General features: G+C 43.2%; 1 protein-coding gene across 1 annotated transcript in view; it reads left to right on the plus strand.

Moving 5' to 3' along the window:
- LOC102387533 (protein diaphanous homolog 2-like) overlaps window positions 1–17,382 on the plus strand; it is a 455,665-nt gene extending 438,283 nt beyond the window's left edge. Inside the window, exon 7 of the mRNA XM_006029471.3 lies at window positions 15,398–17,382. Within this exon, the coding sequence (XP_006029533.2) occupies window positions 15,398–15,462 (65 nt within the window). The 3' untranslated portion in view covers window positions 15,463–17,382. The remainder of the gene's footprint in view (window positions 1–15,397) is intronic.
- Window positions 17,383–18,629: the final 1,247 nt, after the last annotated feature.

Consider the following 18,629-nt stretch of genomic DNA (forward strand, 5'->3'; position numbering starts at 1 on the left):
CAGCAGCAGCTAGAGTAGCCCTGCCAGGAAGCTATGGACACTGGCCAGGGCCGGGGTTGGGGTGAACCATTGGTGGGTGCAACTTATGGTTGGGCAGAAGTGTGGGCTGCCCTGGGTGGCAGTGGGCAGGGCTTGGCCCATGGGAAACACTATGGGAGCAGACAGCCCAGCTACAATCAATTGGTGGGCAGAATCCAGTTCACAGGCCTTATTTTGCCCACTCCTGGGTTAGATTGATCTATGTAGTTCACCTCAAAGGTAAATTTAGATTGGCCTGGCTATTTTTTTGCCTGAGCTTACCTTCCTGAATGTCTGTATTGTACTGACCCTAACTAGGGTTAGATTGATCACCACATGAGTAAACTAAGTAAGTATAGGGTGAGCATTTTTGGCCCCTTCTAATTGTTGAACTTCTGTACAGTTCTATCCTTAGGTCAATCTAACCCTAGTTAGATTTATCTAAATGTTACTTCTGTATATATCCTAAGTATCTCACTTTGTACGTATAAAAATCTGATCTTAGATTAACTAATACTGGTTACAGAGAAAAGAAGGTGCACGCTTCAGAAAGTATGGTTTAGGTAGTGGCATACAAAAAGTATATGACTATTGGACACTTGCAAATTTTGAGGTTGGTCTCTGCCTTATTGTCCCACCTGGAAAATGGAGATGTCACCACTAGCTTGGAGGATATTGTAGTAATAAGGTCATTTATTTGTGAGTAGAGGATGAATAGTGTAGGAGAAAAGGCCGGTTGCAAGCAGCCAACATGGATTAATGAAAAAGAAATATTGTTAAACAAACCTGATTTCCTTCTTTGACAAAGTAACTAGCTGAGTGGTTGAATGAAATGCTGTGGGTATCATGTATCTGGACTTCAGCAAGGTCCCACACAACTGTCTCATAAATAAATTGGAGAAACGTGGGCTGGGTAAAAATGCTACATGGTGGATAAATAACTTACTCAGCAGCCACAAGCAACAGTTAATTTTTCACAGGTTTATGTCAGAATAGCAGGAGTTTTCAAGTGGAGTCCCACAGGGCTCTGACCTCAGCCTAGTGCTGTTCACTGTGTTTACTAATGATTTGGAGGCTGGCATTAAAAGCTTCTTGAGCAAGTTTGTGAACATCATGAAACTGGGAAAAATTTTGACCATGGAGAATGCGAGTGCAATTCAGAAGCATCTTGACAGATTGGAAAGTTGGGTTAGAGCTCCCAGGATGAAGCTCAATATAGACAAATGCAAGATGCAACACCTTTGAAGGAATAATCAAAAACACAAATACAAAATGGAGGACATCTGGCTTGATGGCATCTCTATAGAAAAGGGCTTCAGAGTCTTGCTAGATCACAGATTCAATATGAGTCTGCAGTGTGATGCAGCCATGCAAAAGGCCAGTGTGGTTTTTGGATGCATCAACAGAAGTATTAGGTGCAAGACATGGGAGGTGAGAGTGCCTCTGTACTTGGCACTGATTAGGCCTCATCTGGAGAACTCTGCAGTTCTGGGCTCCACATTTTTAAAAGAATGCAGAAAAGATAGAGAGGGTCCAGATTCAGGCAACAAAGATGATCAAGGGCTTGGAAATAAGTCATATATGAGGACAGGCTGAAGGAGGTAGGCATGTTCAGCTTGCGGAAAAGGCACTTAAGAGGGGACATGATAGCAAACATCAAATACTTGAAGGGCCACCATAAAGAAGAGGAAAACCACCTTTTTTTCTTTTGCTGCACAGAGGGGGATGTGGACCAGTGGCTTGCAGTTGCAGCAAAGTAAGTTTAGATTGGATATCTGGTAAAACTTCTTCACTTTTAGAATAGTGAGGGAGTGAAATCGACTGCCTGGGGAAGTAGTGGATTCTCCATCACTGGATGTGTTCAAGAAGAGTTTGGACAGCCACTGATCATGGATTATCTGGGCATAGGTATGCCTATTTTCTACCATAGGTATTTCCCATGCTTCTGGGCTTTGCTGGTTGCTCCCACCCGACCCCATGCTTTTCCTGCTATGTGGTTCTTTTTAAGCCTGTGTTAGCCACAGGTAAGTCTTGGGTGTTCTGATTCTCCTGCTAGAAGTAAAGCCAGAGGTTCCTGCCCAGAGGATTTTACCCACCTCTCCCCAAAACTCTCCGCCCCTTCCGCAGTTCAGGGTCAGACTGATAGCCGTATTTGGGGTCAGGAAGGAACCATATTTCATTGTCAGCTTGGTATGGACTTGTGGGAGTTTTTGCCTTCCTTTGTAGCAGAGGTCATGGCCCTCTACTTGGTATCTCTTGAGCATATATTATCAACATTTTATAGAAGCAGGACATTGGCTGCTGTGGTTCCCTGTACCTGTGGCAAATTAGGGTGTTAGGTCTATATTCTTTCAGAGTAGAGTGTAGTCTCATGTAGAGTTTAGATTATAATTGTATGGGATGGTGTGGATAGGGATGATCCCACCTCAGGTTGGGGATTAGACCTCTGGAGGTCCCTTCTTTGTGACTATGGGCACCTATACACATACATAGAGGCTGCTCTGACACACTGTAATTACAACATATTGAAGCAGACTCAATTAATTGGGTCTGCTGGAGTGTGGTAATTACCACGCTCCAGCACACTCCAGTATCACATGTATCAGTGTCCCTGTGCTGAAAAATGGCAGCAGGGGCACTTTATAGCTCATTTGAGCCATTTTTCAACATAGGGATGCTAATACACATAATGCTGCAGGCACTAATGAACTGTTGATGTTGAGCCTGTGCATGATCAGTTATAAAAGTTAGACATTTATAACTCAGCAGGACTGAATGAACTTCATCTGAGAGTGCTGAAGGAGCTGGCTGAAGTTATCGCAGGACCTCTGGTGAAACTCTTCCAAAACTCATGGCACTCAGGGGAGGTCCTCAAAGACTGGAACAGGGCCAATGTTCTGCTCATCTTCAAGAAGGGGAGGAGAGAGGACCTGGGCAACTATAGGCCAATTAGCCTAACTTCTGTCTCAGAGAAAATCCTGGAACACTTGGCTAGGTCGGATTGGTCACATAGCTTCTTAACCTGTGGAAGCTAGGAAAAAAGCTCTATCTGACCCAGGAAGTACAAGGGCCAACCAGAGGCAACACTCTCCTAGACTTGGTCTTGGCTAAAGGAGATGATCTGGTGAGTGACTTGAATTTTGAGGGCAGCCTGGGCAACAGTGACCATGAGATCATCATGTTCACTGTCCACCTCAAGGCAGATGCATCAGCTAGTAGGATTGAAGTCCTGGACTTCAAAAATGCAAATTTCAACAGGCACAGGATAATAGTAGGAGAGGTGATGCAGGACCAGGGACAGAAGGTGTATGGAGCGCACAAAGAGTGGTCATTCCTCAAAGCCACAATCCTCAAAGCACAAAAGAACATTCCTATGTGGAGGAAAGGTAGCACAAGGGCTTGGCTTAATATGGATATCATGGTCCTCTTGAAAAAGAAAAAAAGAGGCATACACACAGTGGAAGCTAGGGACAGTCCTCAAGGAGGACTATACAACAGCGGTCCACACAAGTAGGGAGAAGATTAGGAAAGCTAAGATGACGACTGAATTTAAGTTAGCAACAGGAATCAAGGATAATAAGTCCTTCTTTAGGTATGTAGGGAGCAGAAGGAAAACAAATGGAAGCATAGGGCCCCTACTTAACACCTCAGGACAGCTGGTAACTGACACTCAGGAAAAAAAATGAACTTCTGAATGCCCACTTTGCTATGGTATTTCACCGGACCACAGGGAAAAACATGCTAGAGAAGGCTCACAGTGGGCATGTTGGGAATGACCGCTTTCCTACTGTTGATGCTGAGCTAGTGCATGACCAACTACAAAAGCTAGACATTTATAAGTCAGCAGAGCTGAATGAACTCCACCCAAGAGTACCGAAGGAGCTGGCTGAGGTCATTACGGGACCCCTGGCAAAACTTTTCCAAAACTCGTGGTGTTCAGGGGAGATCCCTGAGAATTGGAAGAGGGCCAGCATTGTGTCCATCTTCAAGAAGGAGAAAAGGGAGGACCTAGGCAACTAGAGATCAGCCTAAATTCTATCCCAGGAAAAATCCTAGAAAAACTTATCAACAAGTCTATGAGCGATACGCTCGCAAAGGGTAGGATTCTGAATGACAGCCAGTGTGGCTTCGTCCTGGGCAGGTCTTGTCTTACAAATCTCATCTCCTTCAACCAGGTATCTCACCACCTGGACAAGGGAGAGGAGGTTGACATTATATACTAGATTTCCAAAAGGCCTTTGATCTAGTATCCCATGATATCCTTATGGAAAAATTGGAAGATTATGGGCTTAACTGCTCAATGGTTAAGTGGGTAGGAAACTGGCTGTGAGGTAGGACCCAGAGAGTTCTTATGAATGGATCAGTGTTGTCATGGTGAGAAGTGGCCAGTGGTGTCCCTCAGGGGTCCATGCTTGGTCCAGTACTTTTCAGCATCTTTATCATTGATTTGTATATGGGGCTGAGGAGCTCACTGGCCAAGTTCATGGATGACACCAAGTTATGGAGGAGCATGGTCACACCTGAAGATAGGCTACAGATTCAGGTGGACCTTGACAGGCTGGAGAGAGAGGCAAATCAGAACCAGATGAAGTTCAACACTGAGAAGTATAAAGTGCTCCATCTGGCGGCAAGCATACCTACAGGCTAGGTGGCACCTATTTGATTAGCACCATGACCAAAAGGGACCTAGGGGTGATAATCGACCATCACATGAACATGAGCCGGCAATGTGATGCTATAGCCAGCAGGGCAGACAGTACTGTGGCATGCATCAGCCGATGCATCGCATGTAAAACCAAGGAAGTGATTCTTCCACTGTACTCAGCACTGGTGAGATCACAGCTAGAGTACTGGGTGCTGCACTTTAACAAGGATGTGGAAAAACTTGAGAGAGTCTAGAGAAGAGCCACCCATATGATCAGAAACTTGCAAGGCAAACCATACAAGGAGAAGTTGAGGGACATGGGCCTCTTCAACCTAAAAAAGAGAAAGCATAAAGGAGACTTGGTATCAGCTTACCACTACATCAGGGGACTACATCAAAAGCTCGGTGAACAACTGTTCACCAGGGTACCCATAGGGAAAACCAGAAGTAATGGCCACAAACTCCTAGAAGACTCTAGGAAAAACTTCTTTACAGTCGGGGTGTCTAGATTGTGAAATACACTTCCCCCAGAGGTGGTGCAATCACCTACCCTGAAGATCTTCAAGAGGAGACTGGATGGTCACCTCACTGGGGTGACCTGACCCCGCTTGTCTTTTCTGCTTAGTACAGGGGGGTTAGTCCCGATGATCTTGCAAGGTCCCTTCCAGCCGCTAACAATCTATTAATCTACCCTGAATATGTATATGAGTCAATTTCCTATATGTTGCAAAGAAATACTGAAGATACTCAAGCAATCATCAGTAATTTATTTCTTTGTTTAAAACCCATAACATATAAAATTCCTTATTTAATTATTTCATATGCGCTTTCAAGTTATTGTCCCATCCTGTATAGATTCTTACCTTCAATTTTTTGTTTTGTGAGAGCATGCTGTATTTGTCTTAGAATATAACTGAGATCTAGGCTCATTTAACAAATGGCAGATTTATACAGAAACTGCAGTGCAATGCACAGACTCACTAACCGTTTTCTTTTTGAATGAGCTTTGACATTTTACCTGCAGAAGATCAATAGTTCTGTCTTTTAAGTTCAAATATTAAGACGAATTGTTTTTCATTCTGATACTTTGACTGATTCCAAAGATTTGACATAACCCTTATGAATTAGTCAATTCATTAACTATGCAAATATTAGTAATTTAAAGCCCAAGATAATGGTTTCTAATATTTGCTGTCTCAAGCGTTAAACATGTCAGAGTATATATCTTCTGTACTCATTACAGGATAATACACATTTGTGTGCCTTGAAGCTATAGTTTTGTAGACCCTGGGTTTTTTCTGATATCAAGTGTTTCAATCTCACTAAAGTTACTATAATTGAGTTTGTTTGATCATGCAACCTCTATATTACTTCCAGAGTTGATCATTTGCAGAAAGTGATGTTCATAATGAGAGAAAGCACATAGTCACTACCTGGAAGGAAGGATAAGAAGCAAGTGGAATATAGAAAAGTGATTTAATCCTGGTACTTCAGTTCTGTAAAATATAATTTTTTTTTCTCCTAACACAGCAGAGTTTCATGCTGATAACAAGCTATTAATAAACCGTTGGCAACTATTGAGTTTTTTCTTTTAATAATACAACTAATGCTGAAGCATTAAGAAAAAGAAAGGATAGAAAACCTTTCATAAATCCTCCCCTACCTTCCCCCCCCAGCAGATCTGTAATCCCTCGTACATAAAACATTTGGAGAGAAATTATATATTAAAATTTCAATGTGAAATCAAAGGATGTTGAACAATTAAAATATTATGCCTATAATTTAGCACAGAGGTGGGCAATTATTTCAGGCAGAGGGCCGCTTACTGAGTTTTGTCAAGCCATCGAGGGCCACATGCCAGGGGCAGATAAATATTAATTTTTTTAAATTTTTCGGGGCCCCACAGGCATCCAGCCTGCAGGCCACATTTTGCCCACCCCTGATTTAGCATTTACTGAGAATTATTTTACTTATTTTCTTGACAGGAAATTAACAGATAGTCGAATATCCCCTGCCTTCATGTTACACTTAAAGAGAATTTAAACTAGAATTCATACAGCATAATTGAGTCCTATTTTCATTGCAATATTAAACTGAAGCAAAAATAAAGCAGACTGAGACTAAAGATAAATGTTGCTTAAGTAAGTCCATAAATATATATATATATACACACACACACTCTCTGCAATGTATTTTTAAGTGTGGAAGTTGCACAATAAGGATTACATTTTGATTTCATGTGGTAGGCATAAGAATATATTTGATATTTGTTTTAAACCCTAAACCTAATTGTACATTTACTACTTTGGATGAAATGATCCTGTCAGCTGATATGAATGTAATAGTTGATTATATAATGTAGTACCGGGGATGGGGGGACAGGGTTAAGCCTTGGGTTGCCTTGCTATATTAGCTAATATGAAATGCCATACATTTCATTTACCTATAGTGCACTTCCATAAATACACACACACACATTGTTTTTCCTTTTGTTTAGTATGGCTACCGATAAAGCAAGAGGAAATATATGATTGTCATAGCAGCTACCATGGACATTTCTGTAAAGTTATGACATTTGGGTAATTATTTTATTTAAAGTTTTAGAACTACTAAATCTTGACTTAATCCATTCAGTCCACATTGCAGCCTCAGTTGTGAAAGATCCTGCTTTAGTTTTCTGTCAATCACTGTCAGATGAACTCTAAAACCTCACGCTTATGCTGCACTGAATCGGCTTTCACATTTTCGTCAGTCAATTGGCTTTATGCGGTAAATAATTTTGTTTAGGGTTTATTATTTTAGTAAGTGCTTACTCCTACCTGCATCACTAGACATTTTATAAATGTCTTTTAAGTTGAATATTCAGACTGAATTCTGGTTCTTTTTATGTTTGATTGCTATAGAAGATTTTCACAGGATTTACAACCCAGACACCTTGTAGAGGACCATATGTAATTTGTTTTTGTGACTTTAAAAGTTTTCTTGTTCAGAGATTGTCGCAGGGCACCTCAGTGCTCTGCTCCTAGGGAGTAGAAACTGCCAGGGAGAGAGAGCCCTGGCAGAACATTACGAGCACAGCTGTGGGTTGCCGGGGCAACTAAAGAGAGCCCCAGACTGGGGGCTGTATTTTAGGAACCCGAGTTCGGGCAACATCACAGGAAAAGCCCCAGGAGGGGGCACTATTGTAAAGGCCCCAGACAGGGGGCAACACTATAGAGAAGGCCCCAGAGAGGGGCAACATTACAGGGAGGCCCCAAGTGGGCTCGGAGAGCCCAAGAGAGGGCAAGAGTACGTAGAGGAGGCCCGAGAGACGGGCAGTATATAGGTAAAGAGACATACCAGCGTCTATCCCATCAGCGAGGCTTGGGGCATGGTATTAGGGGTTGGTAGGAGCCACGCATAGCCCATAAGGCTAGGGTGTCTGGGGAGCACCCATCATACCGAGAGACCCCCAGGGGCTCCAGGAACACACGGGGACCGAGGTCGCAGCTAACTGTGCCCAGGGAGTCGTAGGCAGCCTCCCAACTATACATAAACATCAAAGACATGGTGGGCGAGAATTTGAGGGTGCCCTTGGGCCAACTTGGCACGGTGAGGGGGCCGTAAGGAGATCACGGCCCTCCTGCAGGACCCCACCGTGACACTGGTGCATTGGCCAGGAAGCAAAGGCCGTGCACGGGGAAAGAACCCATGTCCCTGAGAAGGGAGATGAACCTTAGGGCTATTTACAGATAGACAAGGCAGTGAGATTGAGGGGCTTGAGGAAGCAAGCCCAGATCAAAAACGGGACTGCCGTTAGAGAGTCATAGAAAGAAAGACGTTGGGTCTAGTCTAGGAACAAGAGTAGAACCATGGCAGAGAGAGAGGATATGGAGAGCCTAAAGCAGGAAAGTTTTAGCTGGCTATTAAGAGTGAGTGAACTAGAAGAGAATATTGCGCAGACAGAATGGGAGCTAGAGGTAGCTCGATCCCAGAAGGAGCAGGCAGAAGCAAAGGCCGCTGGATTAGAACAGCGGGTACAAGCAGGAAAAAAAGAAGGAGGCTCTAAAGAGATTAGACGCCTGATGGCAGCCGAGGCAGAGAGGACTCAGGCACTAGAACGGCTTATGTCAGAAGAGGCCAAAAAGAGCAGACAGAGAGAAGAGAAACTTCAAGAGATGCGGAAAGAGATGGAGACCTGGAGGGAAAAGTCAGCTGTGACCTATACAACCCAGGCAGGAGAATCAAAGGGAATACAACAAAAGTTGGAGGTGTCTAAAAGTCTAGTTAGTTTCCTCCAGGAAGAAGTCCACAGCCAGGAGAAGTGTATAGATGAGCTGCATGATGAATTGGAAGACTGGCAGCAGAGGTGCATACAGGCAGAGCTCCTAGCAAAGGAACTGAGGGGAAAGCTACTCGAAAGTCATGCGCAGTCAGAAAAAACGACCAAGGCGGTCACCCAGGAGATGGGGAAAGTGAGAGAGTACATGGCCAATTATGAGGCGTTGCACGAACGAAACCTGTCCCTTGAGAAGGAGTTAGAGGCCAGAGTGGGGGACCGTGACAGGTTGCGAGCTCAGCTACAAAGTGTGGAGGATGAAAAGGATCACTTGGAAGGGCAGGTATGGTCCCTTAAAACCCTCCTTGACAACAGCTCGGCTAAGGAAGCAGTGACAACTGCCGAGAAGGAGCAGTCGCAGCTCCAAAGGCAAGTTTTAGAGGCAGCAAATAAAACGTTACGAGCAGCAGGTAGTCAGACGGCTACAAAGGGCCAAGACTCTAGGGAGTTGGAGGGTCCAGAGGTGACAAGTACAGCAACCCAAACGGGAGCAGTGCAGGAGGACCTGGAAGGCTGGCAAGAGCGTTGCTTACAAGCAGAATACCAGGTTGAAGAACTGTGTGAAAAGTTAATAGAGAGCCATACCCAGGTAGAAGAAACCAGTAAAATGATAATAAGAGAGATGGAGAGAGTGAAAGAATATACGTCCAATCAGGAGGCTTTAGAAGCACAGAAGCAGTTCCTTGAGGCTGAGATAAAAGCCAAAACAGAGGAGCACATGAAGCTGCAGTCCCAGCTGCAGACCGCAGAAGCGGAAAATGACTGCCTGGAAGACCAGGTACGGCATCTTAAAGCCCTTCTAGAAGAGAGTTCGGCTAAAGAGGCAGCAACCGACACAGAGGGAGCAGCTACTGCAGCGGATGCAAACCTCGAGACAGCAGGTACAGGCCTTAGAGGAACAGATTAAAACGTTCCAGGAACAGAGACAGTCCCTGCTAATGGAAGTGGGAGCCAGCACCAAGGAGGGTGTAGAATAACGGGCTCGGTTGCAAGAGGCAGAAAAGGACCAGGACCAAAAGGGGGAAGAGATCCAGTCCCTAAAGACTCTATTAAAAGAAAGCACGGCCAGGGAACTGGCATTGCAAGAGAGGGTGGCACAACAGCCAGTACAAGCCACTCAGATACCTCACAAAAGACTAGCTACAATAAGCAGCCTGTTGGAGGAACATGCCTCCATGATTAAGGCAGGATGCAAGGTGCACCTTAAGGAGTCCACAGGCTTAAAAGAGACCCTAATAGACACAGAGGAGCTGATAGAGACTGCACAGCCCCTACTGCTAAAAGGCCTGAGAAATCAGGAACGGTCCAGTAAGGTGGGCCTAGAAATCCCTAAAGAAGAGGGGGAACCAGAGCAGCAGAAAAAGAAGACCAAGATGGAGGCACTCTCAGGGGTAGACTCCACAAGGATAAGAGAGGAGATCACCTCCATAGTTAGGGAGTGCCTGAATCAAAGATGGGGTCAGTGGGCGAGCCAGTACGCTCAAGAAATGAACTGCCTGAAGGAAAAACTAGGTAAAGGTGTAGGCTTGTGTGATGTTAGGAGATTGACAGTATCAAAGCAAGGTGCAGTTTCCAATGGAGAGGGAGCAGCAAAACGGTGACATAAAAGAGTGGCCCAGAGGCCTGAAGAGGACCAGAGAGACCGGAACCCCAAGGAAGCTAAGGGGGGAGGAGAAAGATATCTCAAGCTCCACCCTAAGAATAAAATGTCCGGCCCTGAACAGAAGCAGGGATTGAGTCAAATCCAGACTGTAGGCCACACTAAAGAAGTAAAAGATCTATCAACAACCAGGGTAATTCGGGTAGAGAAAGAACAACAGGGAGGAAGACGCCCATACGTGTATGTTAGCAACCTCCCAGGACAAGTCCAGTGGTGGACTTTAAGGAAGCTTGTAGATGCAAGAATTGGTGGGGTAGCCTACGTGAAGATCTACAAAGGGACTAAAGGAGGAACCACCAACCGAGGGAAGATAGAGTTTTGGGGAGAGAAGTATGCACAGAAGGCTTTGAGAAAACAGTGGGAGCTTTGGGGAAAACTCCAGGATTGGCAGGAAACCCAGGAAAGGAGGGAGGTATGGAATAAAACACAAAAAAGAGAAGACCTGGGACACAGATGGAGGAAAAGGGGCTTTGGCTCCACGGGGTAAAGGCAGTGAAAGAGAACGAGAGAGAGGCCTGAGTAGCACCCTACCAGGGATGGCTAGTGTGGGGGGACACTACCTGTGGCGAGGTAACTCCCGAGAAATCCCACACGGTGAGCCCTGGGAAAAAGGCGAGGAGGAGGCGCCTTAAAACCTCCGCCAGTTGTATGGGGAATGCCGGGTGCGGGAAGAAAGGCCGAGGAGAACCCCAGATTGGAGCAACACCGGAAGAGAGTGAAGATCTGCCTCGGTGAGTCCGATCTTAAGGGGGGAGGTGTGTCGCAGGGCACCTCAGTGCTCTGCTCCTAGGGAGTAGAAACTGCCAGGGAGAGAGAGCCCTGGCAGAACATAACGAGCACAGCTGCAGGTTGCTGGGGCAACTAAAGAGAGCCCCAGACTGGGGGCTGTATTTTAGGAGCCCGAGTTCGGGCGACATCGCAGGGAAAGCCCCAGGAGGGGGCACTATTGTAAAGGCCCCAGACAGGGGGCAACACTATAGAGAAGGCCCCAGAGAGGGGCAACATTACAGGGAGACCCCAAGTGGGCTCGGAGAGCCCAAGAGAGGGCGAGAGTACATAGAGGAGGCCCGAGAGACGGGCAGTATATAGGTAAAGAGACATACCAGCGTCTATCCCATCAGCGAGGCTTGGGGCATGGTATTAGGGGTTGGTAGGAGCCACGCATAGCCCATAAGGCTAGGGTGTCTGGGGAGCACCCATCATACCGGGGGACCCCCAGGGGGTCCAGGAACACACGGGGACCAAGGTCCCAGCTAACTGTGCCCAGGGAGTCATAGGCAGCCTCCCAACTATACATAAACATCAAAGACATGGTGGGCGAGAATTTGAGGGTGCCCTTGGGCCGACTTGGCACGGTGAGGGGGCCGTAAGGAGATCACGGTCCTCCTGCAGGACCCCGCCGTGACAGAGATCTTTGCATTGATATTGTCCTTATCATGCCTATGTACAGAAAAGCAAAATTATTCCTTTCTCCTGCTTACTATTTTTGTCTAAACAGAAATTACTAAAACAGATTGCTAAGCCTTTTTGTGATATATTTTATTGAACCAACTGTATAGTTAGGTTAGCTGCTTAACAAGCTTTTGGGCATCGGGAACGCCTTCCTTCAGTCACCTGATTCCCAAAAGCTTGTCTAGCAGCTCTCTCTCAATTATACAGTTTGTCCAATGAAAAAATATCACAAAAAGCCTTGCCTCTGGGATGTTTTTTGGACTATCACTGCTAAAACAAAACTCCAACACTACTAAAACAAATTAAAATGTTTCTAGATAGGTCTGTTTTCAGAATTACATTATATTTGTTTTCTGACAGTGAATGTTATCTATTGTTCCCATTGTATCTTGATCTAAGGACAATACAAATCAGTCATCAAGGGAGTGTCAGTGCCCTGATGTGTTGCATTTCTAATGTATTGGTGTCATTGGGGAAGTAAAATGGCTTGCATTTTCAGTCACTTCTCCATTTTTCCCCTCCACGCTCCACTGTCATTCATCTTTCATCCTAAAATTTTCTTGGTATAGTTTGTCTACCTTTTTTTTATTATATTAAAATGTTTAAATTATTGGATAGTACTAGAATGGGAGAATAGGTATGATTTGACTGAGATGTGGCCATTCAAAAATTGCATGCTGTTAAAGTACGCCACATTTTATTGCTTATTTCAATGATTCTCAATCAGGGTGCCATGTCATCCTTTTAGGGGTGTCGCACAATAATAGCACTGTTAGGTGTACAGACACCTACACATGATTCATATGTTAACACAGAGATTTCAAATTGAAATCCATAGTGTCAAAAACATTCTGATCTGTTATAGTGTTTCTGAGTTCTTCACAATTGCTCTATTATTTATCTGTAGTCAAAACACGAGTGAAATCTAAAAACTGGTATTTTCTGAAAGATGCTTTGAGTCTAAAAAAGTTGAGATCTACTGATCTATTCTTACTAAAATGTTTCTTTTTAACATCAAAGGAAATGTTGTACATACATACTGAATGATTGGTTAGTGTTTTGTTTTTTAAAGAAAAACAATTAGCCCATGCATATTCTAGCAATATGAAAGTGTTAACTTATTTTAAATAACAGATAAATTGTCTCCTCCATCCCTATTTTTACTGTGGCATGATGATTTTATCAAAGTGCAATTGACTTCCTGTTCCCTGTGGTCTTGCTAAGAGACACTAGAAAGCTCTCTGAGCTTTGCAGAAAAATCTCTTGCAAATGCTGATGATATATCCCAGTGATGATAACTAAAACCTTGTTCCCTGTCTTTTCTCATTGTCCAGAATGTCAGTCCACTCCCCAATGTCAGTATTGAATTTATGTTCTCATGTTTTCTTTTCCCTATCCCTAGAAAACATAAGCCTTTTCTCTAACAAATTGCAAATAATTTACTAAGCCAATTCAAGACGCCGTTAATAATGAGAAATTAAATTAAATTCAGATTGTCTTCAATTTAGGAAGGAAATTCTACTATTCCCAACTTTTGCAATTTTAGTGTGACTCGGGCTTATGGAGATGCGTAATTATAATAAAAGTGGCACTTGCTATGGTTTTAAATCTCATGATTTTTTTTGGAGCATGTTGAATTAGTAATACTAAAAATATATTAGATAAATAGCGCTACTGGTGATTTTCCATTGATATGTTCAACTGCTAGATGATTTTTGCTCGCTCTTGTAGCAAACCCACAACACATTTGGGTGGCAGTACTCCCCTTGCTGTATTGCAAATACAAATATACTTTGAATTTTAATTTCTAATATCTACTGACCCTGTAATTGTTGTTGAGGTTAATGCTCCTTCCTTGAGAGATTCAGTCTGTAAGGAGCAACTTAAATTGGTAACCCTAACCATGGATTCATCAAGATTAGGCGGCACCTTGGGGCAAGACTACAAAAGCACCAACAAATACCATGGAAATAGCACCCCACAGAGTACTTATGGGAGAATTTTTTTCTTTGGATTTCGGAAAGGAAGATTTGATTGAAAGATTGGTTTTGTGGCAAAACTGGTGCACACCCAGACAGGCCTTAGCTGTCTTTGCTTTATCAGTAGAAGTATACAGAATGATTAGCTAAACATTATATTTTTTCTGTCTCTACAACACCCTTTCTATATGCAGTCAGCTTATTCCTTAGTCTTAGGACAGTGGTGTCTAACTCATTCAGCCCTGCAGACTGGATGAGTGCATTGAGTCCAATTCATGGACTGATTCCAGAATATTCAGCTGCGTCATCTGGTGCACAAGGTTGGAAATTGGTGACAGCAAAATTAATTGTGGTTCCTGTGATTCCTGGAGCTGTGGTAGCCACCACTTCCCCTGCTACCAAATTCCCAGCCCTGTGCTGTTGTTCTGTTCTCCAGAACTGGCCTTCAGAAATCCCCACATGTCCAAAATTTGGCAGCAGGATGAGTGGGAGCAACATGATTTGCCATGGCTCCAAGAGCCATGTTATTTAATGCTGACACCACCTATCACCAAATTTCTGGACCCACTAGCCAAATGACATAGTCCAGAGAGAGTGTAAGGGAGAAGTGAGACAGTAGTGGTCTTAAGGACCACCGGAACAAATCTATTTCTGTTTTTTAAATACTTTTTTTCCTGTAACATTCCTTGCTTTTTAAAACTTTACTTTGAAATTATTTGGCTTTAGTGCATGATTGTTTCTTCCTGTGATGGGAAGATATTCATTATTCATTGCAGTAATTACTGTGTAATATTTCATACTGAAAGTTGTTAACATCATCCAATCAGGAAATGCTTAGGAAGTGGCTGATTTTACTCTTCTATTTATATAATGATGAGTACACATTTATAGTGAGCAGACTTGCAACTCGTAGACTTTTAGTATGTCATGTTTAGGAGGTGCATTTTCACATTCGTATTGAACACTCAGAGGAAATTGGAAGTGCCTTCCTTCAAAACTACAGTATGTAGAAACTTTATAGAACAACATTTTTACCTAACATTTTAGTTGTCATCTGGTATTTCCAAGGGGACTGTGCTTCAGAATTCTTCCGATGCTTTTATCACCCCTGCTTTTCTGATCAAGAAAGTAATTTATTGCTGATTGCAGAACTCTTGAACTCAGCCTGGCAGCTGCAGTGTGAAACGTCTCTGATCCAGTATCCTAGTTACTTATTTACATATTCATTTGAAGTGATTTTTAGGACTATTTCAAAACCTCTTGACATTGCAGTATCCATGTTTCAAATCAGATGATGTTTTATTTTTTCTCTCTTTGTATTCCAGATAACAGACGAGTAACTTTGGAACGGTCACGTTCTCGCCACAATGGAACCATCACAGCTGTGTGATTCCTCTGATGCCAAAGAAATGGAGAAATGTTTTATTTACATTAAAATACAGACATTTTCAAAAGAGTTAACATGAAAAACATCAATGATCAGAAATGAAATTTAAATGAAGTCCAATGGAGGATAAACTAGGAAATGAATAAATATGCATTTTCAAAACTATTGTAAAAAATCGACCTACTGTATTTAAGTACCACAATAATCAAGATTTGTAAGCAACGTTAAACCATAGGTTCTATATTATATTATCTGATGTTACTTGTTATGCTTGCAGCTCTTTGAAGGGAACTGGGACTTCTAGGAAATGTTCTATATAGAGTTAGATGAGAACATATAAACTTGCTGAAAAAATATAGCAGTGAACAAGATCAGGTCATGGAAGGGAGGTATGATTCCATTTGCAGTTCTGATTTGGACATGAAAGGAAAAAAATGAACAAATTTGCATATTAATGAATTCAGATATGAGCTGATATTGCACACATCATAAAAGACCTTTTTTGTAAGAGTGTGAAAACACTGTATAGCCCCAATCAAGTTTCTTAGAATCTTATCTCAAGTTAAAGCCTGATGAATTCAGCTATTTTGGTTACAGCAGAACTTATCAAAAATCTACAGTTTCAGTGGTTTGATGAAATGTAGCTACTTATCACTGCTAAAATATAAAGCATAGGATTGTACCAAAGTTAAAGCATATCAATTGCAGAATATGTTTTTAAATATATTTAAAGAGGTATTTTCTAATTATGCACGTATATATACTTTATACAGGTATTTTTGAGGAAAAGACTTAATTATCCTATTTAATTAATCTAAAAATGCCTTTGCTTTGGTTTAGCTTTTTAGAGACAAGCTACATTATGAAGTTCTTCTGAACTGCCTTTTTCTAAGTTTTTCCTCTGTTTCTCAGGTAAAACACAGTAGGATCTTTAACATTGTATCTTAGTGCTGGAGACCAAGCAGATAAAAATATTTTTCGCCCTTTGGCACTATGCAGCAGGGAACACAATGATTATAGACATCCTGAACTTCAAGAGACGCTCCTCCCATTCTTTTCTATATACAAGCCCTTGTACTGTGTGACCAGAGGCGAGCAGTCAGCTTAACAGCTGATTCTGTTCTTCCAGTTAATGGGAAAATTTAAGACAATTCCCTCTCTCTTATCCTGAATCTGAATCTTTTTGGAGGTTCATTTCATAACCTTCAGCTGTATTTTGGATTCAAGGTGTATTGTTTATAGGAATGGAGAGGCATGCAGGAGTCCCAGGCCAGGTACAGATATTACACATAAATTGGTCTAAGTTATCAGGAATCGATCTAAACCTGTTACCATAAAGAAGTTTGACATACAAAGACTGGTCTAAAAATGGTGAAACCCCATTTAAGATAGACTTGGTTACATGTGCACTCAAATCTAATTGATTTGGGTTAGACCACTGAATCAAACTTCTGTACCAGATCCCCAATTGATTTAAGTTAGATCGCTGCCCTCCAGCATCCCAGGCTCCATTGCAGCCCCCACACCCAGTCTCACAGGCAGGCATGCTAGCTTTCAGCCCATTCTTGGCTGAAGTGCCCAGCAGGCCCTGTCTCTAAGCTCTCTCACAGCCGAACCAGCACAGACCCTCCAGCCATCTGTCAACCACAGACAGGCAAGGTGGGGCAGGTAAGGGAGGCTTTGTGTCCCCTGATGAGCCCCAGGACCTGGGTAACTGTGTCCTTGGGCCATGGCCCTATCATGAAGCACCCCATGATGTACATACAAACCTGACACTGAGCCTAGGAGAGTCCCTGCACTCAGGCACAGCCCCATGGAGCCTGACCCTGGCTGCACACCCAGCCAAGGAACCCCATGCCCCTGTGCTCAGGCACAGCCCCACAAAGCCCAAACCTGGCTCCTGCGCACCACATCTCAGTGGCCAGAGCCACAGCACAGTGCCCAGAGCCGGGCCCTCTGCCATGGATCCCCAATTCAGCGGGAGCCGGTGCAGGCGGATCACCTTTGTTGGGGTGGCAAGGGACAGAACATTGCCACTGCTTGCAGGTACCCAGGCTATGGGCACCTAAGGTGCAGTAAGGCTTTTTGGCCTACAGCTACAGGGCCCCAGAGTACTAGGGCAGTGGGGAGGTGGGATGGGGGTAGGGGGTTGGGGGTTGTGTTCACCCTGGCAGTTAGTCAGGAGTGGCTTGGGCACTCAGCTGCCCTCAGCAGTCTCCAGCATCTTGGAGACCCCACAGGTGGTGTGCAGGAGTGCCCCCAACCTGCCAACCTCAGCCAATGCAGGTAACCTGCATGCCCCCCCACCAAAGGGCAAGCATGTGTTCTGTTCACTGCCAATCTAACCTAAGCCACTTAGAGAAACCCATGTGGGTTAGATCGATTCCTCCTCAGGCATTTTGAATGTCTGTACCTGGCCCCAGTAAACTACCCATTCATTGCTCAGCTACATTTTTAGAAACCTGGTAATGATATAAGAAAGTAGAAGCTCACTCTAAAAATTATATATTTTGCCACAGATTGCATTGTATTACTTGGAAATAATTGTTTTTGGAGAATACTGGCCAGATATTTATCTACTCTCAGCAGTATATGGAAAGCTGGATGACATTCTATTTTCCATTTGTCAGCTCTTGGGTCACAAAGAAGATCAGTCTTACTTGGGGGCAGTATAACTTTGCACTACTGCTTTGGCCAAAACTCTTTGTACAGTAATCCTTCTCTTCTTTTCTCTTCTCTTCTCTTCTTTTCTTTGCTAGGTAAGAGCCTTCAGAGATTATCTGACTGATTTTGGCTAACTTCCTACAGTTTTGAATTCATTACAAGACAAGGCACTGAGCATGTTCACTCTCTCAATCAGCAGTACTTTTGTCCATTATTACATTTCTTAATATAAGAATGTATCTCAAATTTAGAGAAATGTATGCTGTTAAGTAATACTACTGTATCTACTTTTTTTCTAAAGGCACACTAAAGTAATGTGTGTACTTCAGAAAAAATATAAAACAGAATTATATTTCCCACTGTTTTATTTAGAGGCACCAAGGATTATATTCTTTTGTGTAAATTGATCATTGAATTTGTACTGAGAAGTCTAACTTTTTAATTTGAAGTATGAAATTTACAGTTGTACAAATGTGTTACATGTATAAAGCCCAAATGTGTAAAAA

Source organism: Alligator sinensis, unplaced genomic scaffold, assembly GCF_000455745.1.
Source record: "Alligator sinensis unplaced genomic scaffold, ASM45574v1 scaffold333_1, whole genome shotgun sequence".
Lineage (NCBI taxonomy): Eukaryota > Metazoa > Chordata > Crocodylia > Alligatoridae > Alligator > Alligator sinensis.